The sequence below is a fragment of the Sciurus carolinensis genome, chromosome 9 (genome assembly GCF_902686445.1).
Source record: "Sciurus carolinensis chromosome 9, mSciCar1.2, whole genome shotgun sequence".
Lineage (NCBI taxonomy): Eukaryota > Metazoa > Chordata > Mammalia > Rodentia > Sciuridae > Sciurus > Sciurus carolinensis.
In genome coordinates, this window is record NC_062221.1 from 116,520,897 (window position 1) to 116,539,602 (window position 18,706).

Here is an 18,706-nt window from a genome sequence, read left to right on the forward strand (position 1 = left end):
GTTGATGACTAAGTTCAGCATTCTGAATGACATACTCTGAGTTTATACACACAAAATGTGCATTTAGTTAAAATTAATAACAAGAAAGAAAATCATTTTAAATGATTTTTAGATGTACTTTTTTTTACAATTGTTTACAATTGGTGTGGATATTGTTATGTTAGGTAAGATTTCAGTTATTTCTGTTCTTTGATTTTATAAACTGAATTTCAAAATGAAAACAACTAATAAAGTTAATTATGAGTCTGCCAATTTTTCCTAGGAGTATGTGTATTCATACATGATTATTTAAAGTCATCCTAAAAGTTTCATCTTTAATCTTTTCCCACTTTCCCACATTTGCATTGCTTTTGCTTTGCTCCTTTTCTTGGTCTCTCAATGTGCCAACCTATAATTTATCATACAGACATTTTCATGAAATTTCTTTGCATTGCATGTTTCAAAAAAACTCACTTCTGATTCAGTGACCACCAGAGGAAACTCTCTCTACACTGATAAAGTACCTTATTTGAAAATCATCATAAAATATTCATCAAGATGTAGGTACTATAGTGGCCTATGTTACTCTAAAGGAGAGCAACACAGTAATTCCTCAACTTAAATACCATACAGTTTCAAATGCAGGAGTCTTACCATGTAGAGAAATAGAAGATCATTTACTAAATATCAAAGAAAATTCTGGGATTTTGATATACCACCAGGGTCCATCAGAAAAATTCTGAGATGTCTTAAATTTAGTTATAAAGGACAAAGAGTGGAAGGGGAAAGAGATAAGGGAAATTAATCAAATAATAGCTTCAGGATGAAACCATTACATTCTTAAATGCATGTTAAAACCTTGCCTTAAAACTGCTGGTGTCCAGCACCACCAGACACATCTCCTCTTGTCTTTGTGTAAACTTGCTGGACCACCAGCTCTAATCAATCCAGAAGCAACTAATACTTCTACATGCACTCCTAGTCACAGACCTTCCCTGTTGCAAACTCTCCTGCCCCTCTGATCTCTAGCAAATATAAGTTAAAAAGTCAATATAAGTGATTTATGCTTTTCTTCCCCAAATATTCATTATAAAAATGCTCTTGGCTCTTAGGTTCTATGCACATATTTCCAACAGTTATCTAGCATTGCTGGTAATAGTTGCAGAACTTCTCAGGGCCTGGTGCTTTCTTACCAGCATCGTGATGGCATAATGAACACTTTTATTTCAGAGAAAACTTGTTCTAAAAGTTTTGGTTTAGCAATACAAAAATCTATATTCAGCCTGATGAAAGAGGGTGTCTAAAATAGTAAGTTCTGGAAAGAGAGGTAAAAGTCTTTGTGTTGTACGTAGGAATGAAGACAGGAGATGGCTGTAGGGTTGGTTACTGAGATTAAGAAGTCATGAATAGGCAATAGGTTAAAGAATAATAAATAAACTGTAAATAGATGAATAGATGAGAAAGGAACAGAGAGGTGGGTAGGAAGAAAGAGAAAATGTAAATTTTTCTTTTCTACATAAAAAGATGAAACTGTCCATATTTTTTCATTGTACCTTCAATTACTAGAATTAGCTTTGTTCCAACAGGAATGGCAAGATCCTGGCATTTCTTCTACCCATTAAATAATCTTCATTTGACCTTCTGTAACTGTTTATTTAAGCATGATTCCTTTGCCTCTGATTTTACTGTTCTATCTTTATTTGATTAATAAGAACTAAGAATTCTCTAGCCAATGTTAGGACTAATGGAAAGATTGTATGCCAAGTGTCCCTGTTCCATGCTCTTATTATATTCAGTTGTACCTCATCTGAGATACTAGATTAGCCTTTCTATAAAGCCAGGATCACTGTGATTCTCCATGACTTGCAGACCCCTACGCCTCTTATTTAATGTTAGTTATTATCTAAGTTCTAGGCTTATATTCAACACTCGTGACATCTCAGTGTCCTCTTTGTGGGCTTCAATACCGGTTAAATTATATCTTCACCATACAACATTAATTCTTATTCCTCTCCTCTTCCTTCTCCTCTTCATTTTTCTTCTTTTTACCCAAAATGGCTTTCCTTTTCCTCTCTATTAGAGCAATCTCTACTGTGCTTCTCAAACTATTTATTTCATTTTCCACAAAATTTTCTATGACCCACCAATCCAAGTTAAGGGTTTTGTAATAGATTAACACACCTGTGCTTTCAGAGAAGCATTTCAGAATTTTTGAAATTAAAACTATTCTAACAGAGTGATAAATCTATGAAAACAGTATACCTATTTTTATATGTATAGGACAAGGTTTAAAAACACTCTAACAGCTAACATAATAATCAATGTTTTAATAATTCCATGTTTTATAATTAATAATAATAATTATAATTAATAATAATAATTAGAACATTCTAACAAAGTGATAAAACCATGAAAACAGTTGCCTATTTTTATATGTATGGGGCAAGGTTTAAAAAACACTCTAGCAGCTAACATATTATTCAGTGTTTTAATAACAGGTGCTAAAATATTTCATTCATTTGGTAGGATTTTATAGAATAAGTACACCAAGACAAGCATTACTTAGGTTTGGAAAATGCAGATACCAAAAATACACTCTCTGCCCTGAGGGAGCTCATAGTCTAATCAGGAGATAGGCAAATGCACAATTACACTGCAGTGTGAAGATTGTACTAGTGTTTGTAGAAGTGTTAAATGAACAGGGGAGACAAGTCTTTCCCTCAGTGTAGGGTACCAATTAGCCATTTCTGGAGAGGTGACATATACTGGTTCTTGGATTGTAAGAATAAAGGATGGGTGCTGTCTATAATAAGAAGAGAGACAGAAATATAGAGAATGAAAAATATCTACAATATTTGTATCTATGAGACAATCTATTTTAAGCTGCATGAATTTGTTTTTCTTTCAAATAATGTGAATGAACTTTCTTCTGAGGCTGATCACATTCCAGTCAAACAAAAGCTAGTCTGTATCATTTTAAGTATTTTTAATTTTTTTTTGCACTTTGCACAAACTTTATATACACCTTGCCATGTACTATATTAGTATTTTCTGACTCTGTCATTTCTCACAGATAATATTTTAAACTCCTCACAACAGGAACTTGAGTTTTTTTCCCCATCACAGATTTCTCATAGCCTAACTTATTATTAATGACAGTTATATATTCATGACTAACTTTTAGGAAGTTCTCATAGGCAGGCAATTAAAATCCTTATAGTCCATTTGCAAAAAGAAGGAAAAGGAGGAGGAAGAGGAGGATTAGGAGGAGGAGGAGGAAAGAAAAAGAAAGTGAGGAAGAAAAGGAGGGAAGGGGAAAAAACAGTTTAAATTACAATACAAGAGAAACTGTCTTGTATTATAGAACAAGTACACCAAGACAAGCATTACTTGGGTTTGGAAAATGCAGACACCAGAAACACACTCTCTGCCCTGAGGAAGCTCATAGTCTAATCAGGAGATTTGATAGAGAAGATGGTAGATATATATAGAAGATGGTAGATATAGAAGATGGTAGTTGTGTGAGATCTGTAATAATGTACTCTCGTAATATCTGTATTCTCAGAACCCAGTTAATTGCCTGTTTCTAAGCAAGCCCTCTATATATCTGTAGCATAAAAGTGATGGATGACTAAATGAACATTTTTTCAAGCCTATGCTAAACAGTCAAAGATTTGCTTCAGTTATCCAGTGCTACTTTAGGTTTTATCTATTGTTTAGAGTGCCTTTCTTTATCTTCATCTTTGTGGTGATTCTGCTCTCTTACCTGTTGCTTTTGGGGGATCACAGAAACTTCAAAATAAGTTTCCATTGCACCACAATTGAAGAGGTAATTTTTAAATACTTTGGGTGAAACAAACTTGACAACATTGAGTCATTGTTAGGAGAAAGTAAAAGAAAAAGGAAATAATGATAATTTTCATTATAATGAAAATTCTTTAATGTTTAATTATTTGTCTATGGTATTCTCCTAAATACACACACATATGTAAACTTCTCATATATCAATATATATATCTAGGAACCATATAGAATGTATAGTTCCTGTAGACTCCCTACTTCATCTTCAATTGGCCCATAGCTTTTGATAAAACAATTAAGATATTGTGAAAAAATAACCAATTCATACAGGTAGTATTACAATATTAGTGCTATAATAAACCCTTATAGACTTTTTTCCCGGACCATCACATCTTCACATTCTGTAATACATCCTTAAAAAGATTATTTCATTCTAATTGGGGTGATTTGGAATCTAGGATAGTTTTGATTTGCATTTCTCTTATTACTAGACATGTTGAACATTTTTTCATATATCTGTTGATTGATTATAGATCTTCTTCTGTGAAGTGTCTGCTCATTTCCTTGGCCCATTTTTTGATTGGGTTATTTGTATTCTTGGTGTAGAGTTTTTTGAGTTCTTTGTAGATTCTGGAGATTAGTACTCTATCTGGTGTGTGGCAAAGATTTTCTCCCACTCTGTAGGTTCTCTCTTCACATTGTTGATTGTTTCCTTTGCTGAGAAAAAGCTTTTTAGTTTGAATCTATCCCAATTACTGATTCCTGCTTTTATTTCTTGTGCTTTGGGAGTCATGTTAAGGAGGTCTGGTCCTAAGCCGATGATGAAGATTTGGACCTACTTTTTCTTCTATTAGGCACAGGGTCTCTGGTCTAATTCTGAGGTCCTTGATACATTTTGAGTTGAGTTTTGTGCAGGGTGAGAGATAGGGGCGTAGTTTCAGTTTTGTTGCATATGGATTTCCAGTTTTCCCAGTACCATTTGTTGAACAGGCTATCTTTTCTCCATTGTATGTTTTTGGCTCCTTTGTCTATTATGAGATGACTGTATTTATGTGGGTTCACCTCTGTGTCTTCTATTCTGTACCATTGGTGTACCTGTCTATTTTGGTACCAACACCATGCTATTTTTGCTACTATTGCTTTGTAGTGTAGTTTAAAGTTTGGTGTTGTGATACCTCCTCCTTCATTTTTCCTGTTCAGGATTGTTTTGGCTATTTGAGGTCTCTATTCTTCCACATGTAGTTTATGTTTGCTTGCTCTATTTCTATGAGGTATGTCATTGGGATTTTAATTGGAATTGCATTGAATTTGTATAGCACTTTTGGTAGTATGGTCATTTTGACAATATTAATTCTACCTATTCAAAAACATGGGATATCATTCCATCTTCTAAGGTTTTCTTTAATTTCTTTCTTAAGGATTCTGTAATTCTCATTGTAGAGGTCTTTCACCTCTTTTGTTAGATTGAGTCCCAAGTATTTTATTTTATTTTTTGAAGCTATTGTGAATGGGGGTGGTTTTCCTAATTTCTCTTTCAGAGGATTCATCACTTATGAATAAAAATGCATTAGATTTATGAGCACTGATTTTATATCCTGCTACTTTACTTAATTCATTTATGAGTTATGGAAATTTTTTGGTGGAATTTTTCAGCTCCTCTAAATATAGAATCATGTCATTGGCAAAAAGGGATAATTTGAGTAGACACTTCACAGAAGATCTACAACCAATCAACAGATATATGAAAACAATGTTCAACATCTGTACTAATAAGAGGAATGCAAATCAAAACTACCCTAAGATTCGATCTCACCCCTATTAGAATGGCTATTATCAACAATACAAGTAACAATAGGTGTTGGCGAGGATGTGGGGAAAAAGGTACACTCATATATTGCTGGTGGGATTGCAAATTAATGCAACCACTCTGGAAAGCAGTGTGGAGATTCCTTAGAAAACTTGGAGTGGAACAACCATTTGACCCAGCTATTCCACTCCATGGCCTATACCCAAAGGACTTAAAATCAGCATACTACAGTGATACAGCCACATCAATTGTTCACAGCTGCTCAATTCACAATAGCCAGATTGTGGAACCAACCTAGATGCCCTTCAGTTGATGAATGGATAAAGAAACTGTGGTATATATACACAATGGACTATTACTCAGTCATAAAGACGAATAAAATTATGACATTTGCAGGTAAATGGATGAAATTGGAGAATATCATGCTAAGTGAGATAAAATAATTCCAAAAAATGAAAGGCAGAATCGTCGCTCTGATAAGTAGATGAAGATACATAAGAGGGAGTGGGAAGGAGGGAAGAGTGGGGAAGGATGGATTGTATAGAGGAAAAAGAGGAGTGGAGGGGGTGGGGTGACAGAAAAATAACAGAATGAGACAAATGTCATTACCCTATGTACATGTATGATTACACAAATTGTGTGACTCTACTTCTTGTACAACCAGAGAAACAAGAGTTGTACCCTATTTGTGTACAAGGAATCAAAATAAATAAATAAATTAAAGATTATTTCATTATTCATATAACTCCTTCCACTCTACTTAATTGATTATTTTTGTATATGCTAATTCCAGCAAGTACCATTGATGATTCAGAAAAGAATAACATACACATAATCATTAAAAAGATAAAATTTAAGGAAAAGTATATTGCAAAATAAGCATTTTTCACCCTATTTTGAATATAGATTATAACATAAGTTTCCCCATAAGGTGCTTGATTCTATCTAGGTTAGAGATAGGACTCTGGAGACTAAGAAAAGGAAAATTGGATGGATCAGTCTTTCCTACACAAAGGCTCAAGGCATTTTAGGAAATGAAGAGAATAAGATACCAGAGGGGTACTGTATTCATTAGTACTCATGTGCTACCAAACACTAATCTGAAAAATTTCTGAATACGTACCTCTTTAAGCTTTACTCTGACTGTATTCTTGCTGTTTTAAGAGTTTTTATATGAAAATTAACCATAGAAAAAGAGCATGATCATTTTAGAAAGACATACATTAGTATTACCATCCTGGCAATGGAAAAATTACCTAATTTCTCTGAATCACACATTGTCTTTCTAGCAACACTTTTTCATTCTGAGTCATTTTGAAGGCTTTCTCTTTCTCCTTTTCACATATATCCATTCTTGATCAGTGTGTTATTTTTTTCATTTTCTATTTTTTCTAATTTAATTTTCCCAACAAGCATTACAATTTTCTTTACTAACATAGCTGCTGATTTGTATCTCAGCTTCAAAGACCCTCTGGTAATCAGTTAAGATGATTCTAGATTCTTAGTGATGTTAAGATAGCAAAATAGGAAACAGTGGATTCTTTCCTATGGACACAGTGATTCAATAGTAACATGGATATCCCTTTGCCAGAGATTCAAAATTGTGTTGTTAAGAAGGTAGGTCTCCATTGGGCAATCCAAGATGGCGGACTAGAGGGTGACTGCATCTCCAGTTGCTCCAGAACCCAGGATTCAAGAAAGGGAGGCATTGAGAGACTCGGACAAAAATAGAGCCATGGGGTGATTTTCCCCCACCGGATGAAGATCAGCCTGGGCAGCAGGCCCGGATAGGGGCAGCTTATCAGAGCAGGGCAGGGCAGCTAGAGTCTTCCCCAGGTAGCCCGGCTCACTCCGACGGGAGGCGCCTTTCAAGGCTAGCTTCTCGGAGCAAACCGCCCAGTGAGAGCCTTTCCACACAGAGGCAGCTCCAAGTCCTGGAACCAGTAGCGGGCTAGGGGCAACTTTCTTTGGAAGCACTGCATTATCAAGTTCCTCCAAGACTTCTGGCTACTGAAGGCTGCGAGGTGATATACTGGAAATCTACAGGGACACGATAAGCCAATAGAGGAAATCTGCAATATCTCAGAGTCCCACTGACATCTGACCAATATGAGAAAACAAGGGAAGAAAATGTCCCAAACAAACCTAGATACTATATCAATAAAACCCAATGACAGCACAGCAGAAGAAATGTCAGAAAGGGAGTTCAGAATGTACATAATTAAAACAATCAGGGACGCAAACAAGGAGATGAAAGAGCAAATGCAGGCATTGAAGGAGGAGGTGAAAGAGTAAATGCAGGCATTAAATGATTGCACCAATCAACAGTTAAAAAAGCAAATATGGGAAGCAAGAGATCATTTCAATAAAGAGTTAGAGATACTGAAAAAAAACAAACAAACAGAAATTCTTGAAATGAAGGAAATAATAAACCAAGTTAAAGACTCCATAGAAAGCATAACTAATAGGATAGAACACCTGGAAGACAGAACCATAGACATTGAAGACAAAATATTTCATCTTGAAAACAAAGTTGACCAAACAGAGAAGATGGTAAGAAATCATGAACAGAATCTACAAGAATCATGGGATATCATGAAAAGGCCAAATTTAAGAATTATTGGGATTGAGGAAGGCTTAGAGAAACAAACCAAAGGAATGAACAATCTATTCAATGAAATATTATCAGAAAATTTCCCAAATCTGAAGAATAAAATGGAAAACCAAGTACAAGAGGCTTATAGGACTCCAAATATACAAAATTACAACAGACCTACACCAAGGCACATTATTATGAAAATACCTGACATACAAAATAAAGACAGAATTTTAAAGGCCGCGAGAGAAAAGAATCAAATTACATTCAGGGGGAAAACAATAAGAATGTCAGCAGATTTCTCAATCCAGACCCTAAAAGCTAGAAGGGACTAGAACAACATTTACCAAGCCCTGAAAGAAAACGGATGCCAACCAAGAATCTTACACCCAGCAAAACTTACTTTCAGATTTGACGATGAAATAAGATCGTTCCATGATAAACAAAAGCTAAAGGAATTTGCAAAAAGAAAGCCGGCATTACAGAACATTCTCAGCAAAATATTCCACGAGGAAGAGATGAAAAACAACGATGCAAATCAGCAATGGGAGGAACTAGCCTAAAGGAATAGCCAAATAAAGGAGAAACCAAATCATGTCATAAAACAAAAATAAGTCAAATGATTGGGAATACAAATCATATCACAATAATAACCCTGAATATTAATGGCCTGAACTCATCAATCAAAAGACATAGATTGGCAGATTGGATTAAAAAGAAAAATCCAACAATATGCTGCCTGCAAGAGACTTATCTCATCGAAAGAGATACCCATAGACTGAAGGTGAAAGGATGGGAAAAAACATACCATGCACATGAACACAGCAAAAAAGCTGGAGTATCCATTCTCATTTCAGATAAGGTGGATTTCAAGCCAAAACTAGTCAGAAGGGATAAAGAAGGACATTACATACTGCTTAAGGGAAGCATAAATCAGCAAGACATAACAATCATAAATATCTATGCCCCGAACATTGGCTCATCCATGTATGTCAAACAAATCCTTCTCAATTCCAGAAATCCAATAGACCACAACACAATAATACTAGGCGATTTTAATACACCTGTCTCACCACTGGATAGATCTTCCATACAAAAATTGAATAAAGAAACCATAGATCTCAATAACACAATCAACAATTTAGACTAAACAGACATATATAGAATATACCATCCAACAAAGAACGAATATACTTTCTTCTCAGCAGCACATGGATCCTTCTCTAAAACAGACCATATTTTATGCCACAAAGCTACTGTTAGCAAATACAAGAAGATAGAGATACTACCTTGTACTCTATCAGATCATAATGGATTGAAATTAGAAATAAATGACAGAATAAAAAACAGAAACTTCTCCAATACCTGGAGATTAAATAATACACTATTATATGATGAATGGATAACAGAAGACATCAGGAGGGAAATAAAAAAAAATTCTTAGAAATAAACGAGAACAAAGACACATCATATCAAAATCTCTGGGACACTATGAAAGCAGTACTTAGAGGAAGATTTATTTCATAAGGCGCATTCAACAAAAGAAGTAGAAATCAACAAATAAACGAATTAACAGTACAGCTCAAAGCCCTAGAAAAAGAAGAGCAGACCAACACCAAAAGTAGTAGAAGACAGGAAATAGTTAAAATCAGAGCCAAAATCAACGAAATTGAAATAAAAGAAACAATCGGAAAAATTAACAAAATAAATAGTTGGTTCTTTGAAAAAATAAACAAAATTGATAAACCCTTAGCCACACTAACAAAGAGAAAGAGGGAGAAAACTCAAATTACTAAATTCGGAATGAACAAGGAAATATCACGACAGACACGAGTGAAATACAAAACATAATTAGAAGCTATTTTGAAAACATATACTCCAACAAAATTGAAAACCTCAAAGACATCAACAAGTTTCTAGAGACATATGAATTACCTATACTGAACGAGGAGGACATATACAACTTAAATAAATCAATATCAAGCAATGAAATAGAAGAGGTCATCAAAAGCCTACCAACAAAGAAAAGTCTGGGACCAGATGGGTTCTCAGCTGAGTTCTACAAAATCTTTAAAGAAGAGCTCATTCCAATACTCCTCAAAGTATTCCATGAAAAAGAAGAGGAGGGAACCCTCCCAAACTCATTCTATGGAGCCAATATCACCCTGATACCTAAACCAGACAGAGACACATCGAGGAAAGAAAATTTCAGACCAATATCCTTAATGAACTTCGATGCAAAAATTCTCAACAAAATTTTAGCAAATCGCATACAAAAATATCTTAAAAAGATAGTGTACCACGATCAAGTTGGTTTTATTCCAGGGATGCAAGGTTGGTTCAACATCCGGAAATCAATAAATGTCATTCACCATATCAACACACTTAAAGTTAAGAATCACATGATCATTTCAATAGATGCAGAAAAAGCATTTGATAAAATACAGTATCCCTTCATGCTCAAAATACTAGAAAAAATTGGGGTAGTGGGAACATTCCTTAACATTGTAAAGGCCATCTATGCTAAGCCCATGGCCAATATCATTCTAAATGGTGAAAAACTGAAAGCATCCCCCCTAAAAACTGGAACAAGGCAGGGATTCCCTCTTTCACCACTTCTATTCAACATCGTCCTTGAAACTCTAGCCAGAGCAATCAGACAAACCAAAGAAATTAAAGGGATACGAATAGGAAAAGAAGAATTCAAACTATCCCTGTTCGCTGAAGACATGATTATATATTTAGAGGAACCTGGAAATTCCACCAGAAAACTTTTAGAACTCATAAGTGAATTCAGTAAAGTAGCAGGTTACAAGATCAATGCTCATAAATCCAATGCATTTTTATACATAAGTGATGAATCTTCAGAAAGAGAAATTAGGAAAACTACCCCATTCGCAATAGCATCAAAAAAAAATAAAATACTTGGAAATCAATCTCACAAAAGAGGTGAAAGACCTCTACAATGAGAACTACAGAACACTAAAGAAAGTAATTAAAGAAAACCTTAGAAGATGGAAAGATCTCCCATATTCTTGGATAGGCAGAATTAATATTGTCAAAATGGCCATACTACCTAAAGTGCTATACAGATTCAATGCAATTCCAATTAAAATCCCAATGATGTACCTTGCAGAAATAGAGCAAGCAATTATGAAATTCATCTGGAAGAATAAAAACCCAGAATAGCTAAAGCAATTCTCAGTAGCAAGAGCAAAGCAGGGGGTATCACAATACCAGATCTTCAACTCTATTACAAAGCAATAGTAACAAAAACGGCATGGTATTGGTACCAAAATAGACAGGTAGATCAATGGTACAGAATAGAGGACATGGACACAAACCCAAATAAATACAATTTTCTCATACTAGACAAAGGGGCCAAAAATATGCAATGGAGAAAAGATAGCCTCTTCAACAAATGGTGCTGGGAAAACTGGAAAACCATATGCAACAGAATGAAATTAAACCCCTATCTCTCACCCTACACAAAACTCAACTCAAAATGGATCAAGGACCTCGGAATCAGACCAGAGACCCTGCATCTTATAGAAGAAAAAGTAGGTCCAAATCTTCAACTTGTTGACTTAGGATCAGACTTCCTTATTAGGACTCCCATAGCACAAGAAATAAAAGCAAGAATCAATAACTGGGATAGATTCAAACTAAAAAGCTTTCTCTCAGCAAAGGAAACTATCAGAAATGTGAAGAGAGTCTATAGAGTGGGAGAATTTCTTTGCCACTCATACTTCAGATAGAGCGCTAATTTCCAGAATCTATAAAGAACTCAAAAAACTCTACACGAAGAATACAAATAATCCAATCAACAAATGGGCTAAGGAAATGAACAGATACTTCACAGAAGAAGATGTACAAGCAATCAACAGATATATGAAAAAATGTTCAACATCTCTAGTAATAAGGGAAATGCAAATCAAAACTACCCTAAGATTCCATCTCACCCTAATTAGAATGGCGATTATCAAGAAAACAAGCAACAATAGGTGTTGGCAACAATGTGGGGAAAAAGGTACACTCATACATTGCTGGTGGGGTTGCAAATTAGTGCAGCCACCCTGGAAAGCAGTATGGAGATTCCTCAGAAAGCTTGGAATGGAACCACCATTTGACCCAGCTATTCCACTCCTTGGCCTATACCCAAAGGACTTAAAATCAGCATACTACAGAGATACAGCCACATCAATGTTCATTGCTGCTCAATTCACCATAGCCAGATTGTGGAACCAACCTAGATGCCCTTCAGTTGATGAATGGATAAAGAAACTGTGGCATAGATATACAATGGAATATTACTCCACCATGAAGAATGATAAAAATTATGGCATTTGCAGGCAAATGGATGAAATTGGAGAATATCATGCTAAGTGAGATAAGTCAATCTCAAAAAACTAAAGGACGTATGATCTCGCTTATAAACGGATGAGGACATATAATGGGGTGTGGGAGGGGTTAGCGTTTGGGTTAGGTTAGGTTTAGGGTTTGGGATAAGGAGGGTTTTAAGAATGGAGGAAGGAAGGACTGTATAGAGGGAAAAGCAGGGTGGGAGGGGTGGGGGGAAGGGAAAAAATAACAGAATGAATCAAACAACATTACCCTATGTAAATTTATGATTACACAAATGGTATGCCTTGACTCCATGTACAAATAGAGAAACAACATGTATCCCATTTGTTTAAAATAAAAAAAGAAAGAAAAAGAAAAAGAAAAAAAAAAAAGGTAGGTCTCATATTAAGTTTTTCTATATTGATCACACACACACACACACACACACACACACACACTTCTCTGCATCTTCTAGATTCAAGTATCTGGAATGAATTTATATCATTACCCTATTAATCAAAAGACATTCATTTATGGAACACTTAATTTGCTCCAAGGACAACCTTAATGCCCTCTGGGTACAACAGTGAACGAGTCCCCTCTCTCTTATGGTTTATAATAGAGACAAAGACCTGTGATGCAGTACTATTTTATTAATAATGAACAAGCTTCTTCTACATGTTCATAACAAATTAAATGCTCAATCTCCACCTTTTCATGTGTCCCTGAAAGATTTTACTCTTGGGAGAAAGAAACATGCTAACATTTGATCAATTATCAGAAATTGTTATTATTTGCTACTAAATGAGAGTTTATGCTGCTCTACTCCTCAATCCTCACCAAGGTGAAATTTTCAAACATTTTCTTACTTTTTCCTACACATAGTGATATTACCAAATACATATACATATACACATGTATATATATGCAAAAAGATCAGGAGTTTGTAATCCAATACTATCAATTAAAATTTTGTGAGTATACTCACTCAAATTGTAAAACTCTTGAGTATTTATATTCACTCTTCAGATTACTTGATTGAAAGACCTCATCTATCTAAAAAAAGTTGAAAAAAGTATATTAAATTTAGGATTTCAACTTTTGTTTAAATATTTATATGATGTATAGGTTACAAAGCTTTGTTCAGGTTGATGAGGGATTTGTACATTTAGGAATCTCAAGTGTCTGCATTTATTTATTATTATTTTTTTCATAAAGAGAAAATGGGATCTGTGCATATTTTGGCAAAAAGCTAATGAAGTTATCTATGTTATGAAATTTTAAACTAGTTGAAGAGGGACAGTTCCTTACCATTTGCTGAAGGTCAAAAGCAAGAACTTTGAAATCCACTGAGAATTTGTCTTGCAAATTAGGATTATAGGTAGCTCCAGATGTTATTTTAAATGTTCCTCTGACATTATGACTTTTACCAAATACTGCATCTAGATAAATTGATAATAAATAAAACACTGAATTATGAACAAAAGAAAATATGTACATAAGACATAGAAGTAAGTAAAATTCTTGCTTGATGTGTTGACCCCATAGTTCGCACATTTGCCTTTCAGTCATCCTGTTTCAAAATCAGCTGCCTTTACCTTTCTTCCTTCCTTTCTTTTTTCCCTTCTTCCATTTTTTCATTTGAAGTCTAACTGACACTATAAGCTTCTGATTTTTTTTTTATTTTATTTTTTTTTATTTTTTGAGATTCCTGTTGGAAGACACAGGGACTAATCAATTTCTACCAATTATGGGAACTGATTCAGGAAAACATGGTGAGAAATAGACCATTAAAAGTTTTGTAGTTTCTTTCAGATACTTCTTCAACCCCTAGCATCCAGGGATACTGCTGGTTTTCTACATGTGGATCGCTGTGAAAATTTCAGTGTATGTGTTACTTTGAAACACAGCTTTGAAGCTACTTCTTGCATTCTGGTAATTATAAAATTGGCATGTATGACATTTTGACATTAGATGGTGACTCTCTTTTTTGAAAAAGTTATTTGGAATGTTACAAAAATATATTATTTCAATAGAAAAAAATGTAAAGAAATGATAAATTGAATAATCTTATTATTCAATATTTTCTTTGATATATTTGTGTTTGAAATAACTTCAATATTTTCTTTGATACATTTATATTTGAAATAACTTCAATTGAATCATACAATAGTGAAATCATTAATAATAATGATGCATAATACTCACAGTGACATAGCATGAGAGGATGTTGATTTTCTTTTCCACAATGGGAAAATCAGGGCTTAGAATGATTAAGAAAATGTCTCAAGGTTGTAAAGGTCAAAAGTCATAGATCTGGAATTTGGACATAGCAATGGCTGACTCTGCAACCCAAGATCTGTCATGGGCACCGGAAGAACATTGGAACTGATATATTAAACAATGAACTTAAACTTAGTTTAAATAGTTATCATTGCACATATGATTTGATATTTTATTTTTACTCTTTCATTTATGTTTAATTTAAATTTATATTCATTAATTTAGTGGATATATAGTTGATTCTTAATATTTGTAGTATTTTCAAATGTTATATATTAACATTTGTAATATTTTCAATGATCACTTAAGCTCTGACACTGCACTGCATGCTATGCTCAGCTGAGCGCTCATCACCCATCTCTCTGTGTGACTGCTAAATTTAAATTTATATTCATTAATTTAGTGGATATATAGTTGATTCTTAATATTTGTAGGGAGGAGAAGTTCTAGGACCCTCTGTGGACACCAAAATTCATGGATGCTAAATATACTGTATATAAAATGGAATATTACTTGAGTATAACCTACATGCTATTTCATTTTTAAATACTCAAAATTACATTTAATTTTTCACGTTTAAATGTGGAAGACAAAGAAAGGCTGAACTGTCATAGGTTGGGGAGTTCAAGGGAATATGTTAACTAAATTCTATCTAGGAAATAACATTGGATTCTTCTAAACATCAGAACATTAGTGAAATATGAATAATAAGTATCGTTCATTTAATATTTTATCAATCTAATTTCTTAGTTTTGACAATTATAAATAAACTACTAGCAGTGAGGAAGTTGGGTAAAGTTTATATAAGATTTCAGTACAATTTTTATAATTTTTAAAGTTAAAATTGTTTCAAAAAATAAAAAAATACATATTAAAATCACTGCAATCTATGTTATGTCTTCTGATATTCTAATAAAGACTTAACAACTCAAATTCCTTTTTATATTTAGTTGTTCCCAATTAAATTGCAGTAACATTTATAAATAGTTGTTTTCCATTTCATTTATGAAATAAAAAATTTTGTATCTGTACTGAGCACCAAAGATTCTAATAGACTCCCAAATGATTATACTTTCTTGAAGTTTTTCACACCATTTAAATATTATTGAAGCAGCTACTCTTCCAAAAGTATCATTGACCCCTACAACTTTTTATTTAAATGTATAAAATATTTGCAATTATTCTTTCTCTTTAAAACATATTCTTTGCATATGACAAGAGTATTTGAATAAACCAGTTATTATTTTGAAGTTATTTTATCAAATTATAATTTTATTACACTCTAATTCAAGCACTTATATACTAGAGGAAAACACTAACTCAAAAGTTAAGAATTTTGTTAATGAAACTAATTTCACCTACAATGCAAAAGTTCCTACCTGTTCAGGATTCAGAAAGTATTAGTTTGCCTATATATATATATAATTCATCATTTAAACTTTTTGAACATTTTTTTTCAGAAAGAACAAACTCTCAATACTTGAGTTATTGCTATGCTTCTAATTTAATTTATTTATCCTATAAATAAATAAGTGGTAAATTTGAGCACAACTTTCAGGCTTGGATTATGTAGTTTGGAATCTTTTTGCTACTTACTGATGATGCAAACTTAAGCAAATTAGTATTTATTTATTTTTCTCAGATTCCTAACCTGTAAAATGAAATACCCCAACAACTAAGCCATAGATTTAATTTTTTTTAAATAATACAGTGGAAAATCTTTTAAAAGCTACTGATACAGACTAAGTTAGTTCTAAACAATGATCTTTTAAAATTTTTATCAAAGTTGCTACTCAGGTTGAAATCCTTATAAGTCTGCACATTCAAATCCATTTAAACTGTTGGTAATGAATTTTTGGACTAATAAGAGAATGAAGATACTACTCTATAAAAATAAATAATAACCTTCATTAATTTTGCATATTTATCGATGGTATATTCAAAAATGTTTTAATATGTTTATAATTTCAGGTCTATCATAATGAATCTAGAGATTGTGAAGTCTATTATGTCTTATGCTACTGAGAAACATTATTCACTTAAAAGAAGAAAGAAGAAGCAAACTTTAGTCTCATGCTTGAATTCTGGACTATTTTAAATTATACACCAAATAACTTTTTCTAATATTCTATGAAGGGAAGTACAGAGAAGCATCTGAATGCCACAAAAATATCTTGTCAAGAAAGGACAGCAGTGAATAGATACACTGACAGGGAGAGTGAGATTAAAGTGCCAGAATGCACCTGTGAACACCCTCGGCAGCCAAGTCTGGGGGACTTACCTCGTTCTGAATCCTTGATTGCCAACCAGGACACTGCGATTAGTCCAGCACAGAGCACCACCAGTAGGGCAAACAGCACTGCAAACATAACTTCATAGGAGCTGAGAGAATGGTTCCTGGAAGATACACTTCTTGTTGATCCCATTTTCGGTTTTGGAAGCCTTGCTTATTTAAGAATGGTGAGAGAATAGAGATATTTATGTTCTCCACGTCAGCAAAACTGATACTCCAGCACCAATTGGAGGGTAAAAATCTCTCAAATTTTTAAGAATTTGCAGAGGAGTAACCACTTAGGTTTGCATTCATACTAGTCAGTATAAATGTGTTGTGTGTGTCTCTTTGGCAACATTATGTCTCTATACATTAAGTAGCTTTAAAAGGGTAGTTAATCTTTAAGAAGATATAAATGAGTACAGATGATTAGAGTTATAAATGGTAATCTACGAACAGGCTCTTTGTGGAGGTGAATGAAATTAAATTTATGTTGTAAACAAAAAGGACATTTTATCATTTTGAGAACTCTTAGGGAAAATATGAAATTCATGATAGACAAATTAGTCATTAGACATGTGCACTGATATTTGCAAAGAGTTTTTAACAGATCAACCTCTTACCCTCTGACTCAGATCATTATAAAGGCACACCCCCTCTTGTATAGGGATGTAGACAATTCAAAAATAACTGATGCACAGGTGTATATAAAACCTAAAATAGATCTTGTCTCTTTATTATTATTTTTTCTTATTGAAACAACCAAAAGTTTTGTAAACTTCATTATGTTCCTTATTTGAAGTGATGCAGCATAAGGCAGTGTTGATTTAAAGAAAATTTCCCTTAAGCCCTCATGTGGTTACTCATTATGGTTGTGCAGTTATCAATATGTGGGAGTAACTGCAATAAGAGGAACAAAGCATTTGCTTCTATTTCAAGTCAGTTTTCTCCCTGGGGAAGACATTGCTCACTTGCCCTGGACTTTATCTCCTTAAACATGCCAATTATAACAAGAGATTAAGATAACCATACTGAATTGTAGATGTATGCTTTATGGGAAAAGCTAAGTTATTTTCTGATAATTAAGTACAGTATATCAGTGACACATCCACACCTTGGATATTAAGAATGACATCAGGATTAAAAAATAAAAATAAAATGCATTGAGAAGTAAGCTAGTTTGCCTCTTTTCTGGTAGATGAAATTAGTCAGAAATAAGGAAGCTCTTTAGATACTCTTTATAAACTCAAATTGCAGAATATTGTAATTGGCTAACACGATATCTTTTTCTTCCTTACTATTGAGAAAAAAGAATTGCACATTGCATTTAAATTCTTTCTGATCAAAAGTAGAATATAAGTATAAAAATGTATGTCAAGGAAAATATCTATATTTTTATTTAATTGAATTAATACTTATTATTAAATACTCTATAATGAAGTAAGAGAAACCACTGAAGGAATGGGAAAAGTCATTTTATTTATAATATAGGGAACGGTTCTAATAGAAAGCCAAACTCTAATAAAAGGTAGGTCTGGAAAAGATGCCTTTGAATTTGGAAAGCCAGGAAAGTGAAAGCACAATGGGTATTTTCTTTGTGTTGCTGATGCAGAAGCCCTTTTTA

The 18,706-nt window shown here is 33.5% G+C and overlaps 1 protein-coding gene across 1 annotated transcript in view; it reads right to left on the bottom strand.

Moving 5' to 3' along the window:
• Tmprss15 (transmembrane serine protease 15) overlaps positions 1-17,236 on the bottom strand; it is a 129,147-nt gene extending 111,911 nt beyond the window's left edge. The window contains exons 1-3 of the mRNA XM_047565066.1: positions 17,092-17,236; positions 13,839-13,969; positions 13,516-13,583 (exon numbers count right to left, since the gene is read on the bottom strand). Of these exons, the coding sequence (XP_047421022.1) occupies positions 13,516-13,583; positions 13,839-13,969; positions 17,092-17,236 (344 nt within the window). The remainder of the gene's footprint in view (positions 1-13,515; positions 13,584-13,838; positions 13,970-17,091) is intronic.
• Positions 17,237-18,706: the final 1,470 nt, after the last annotated feature.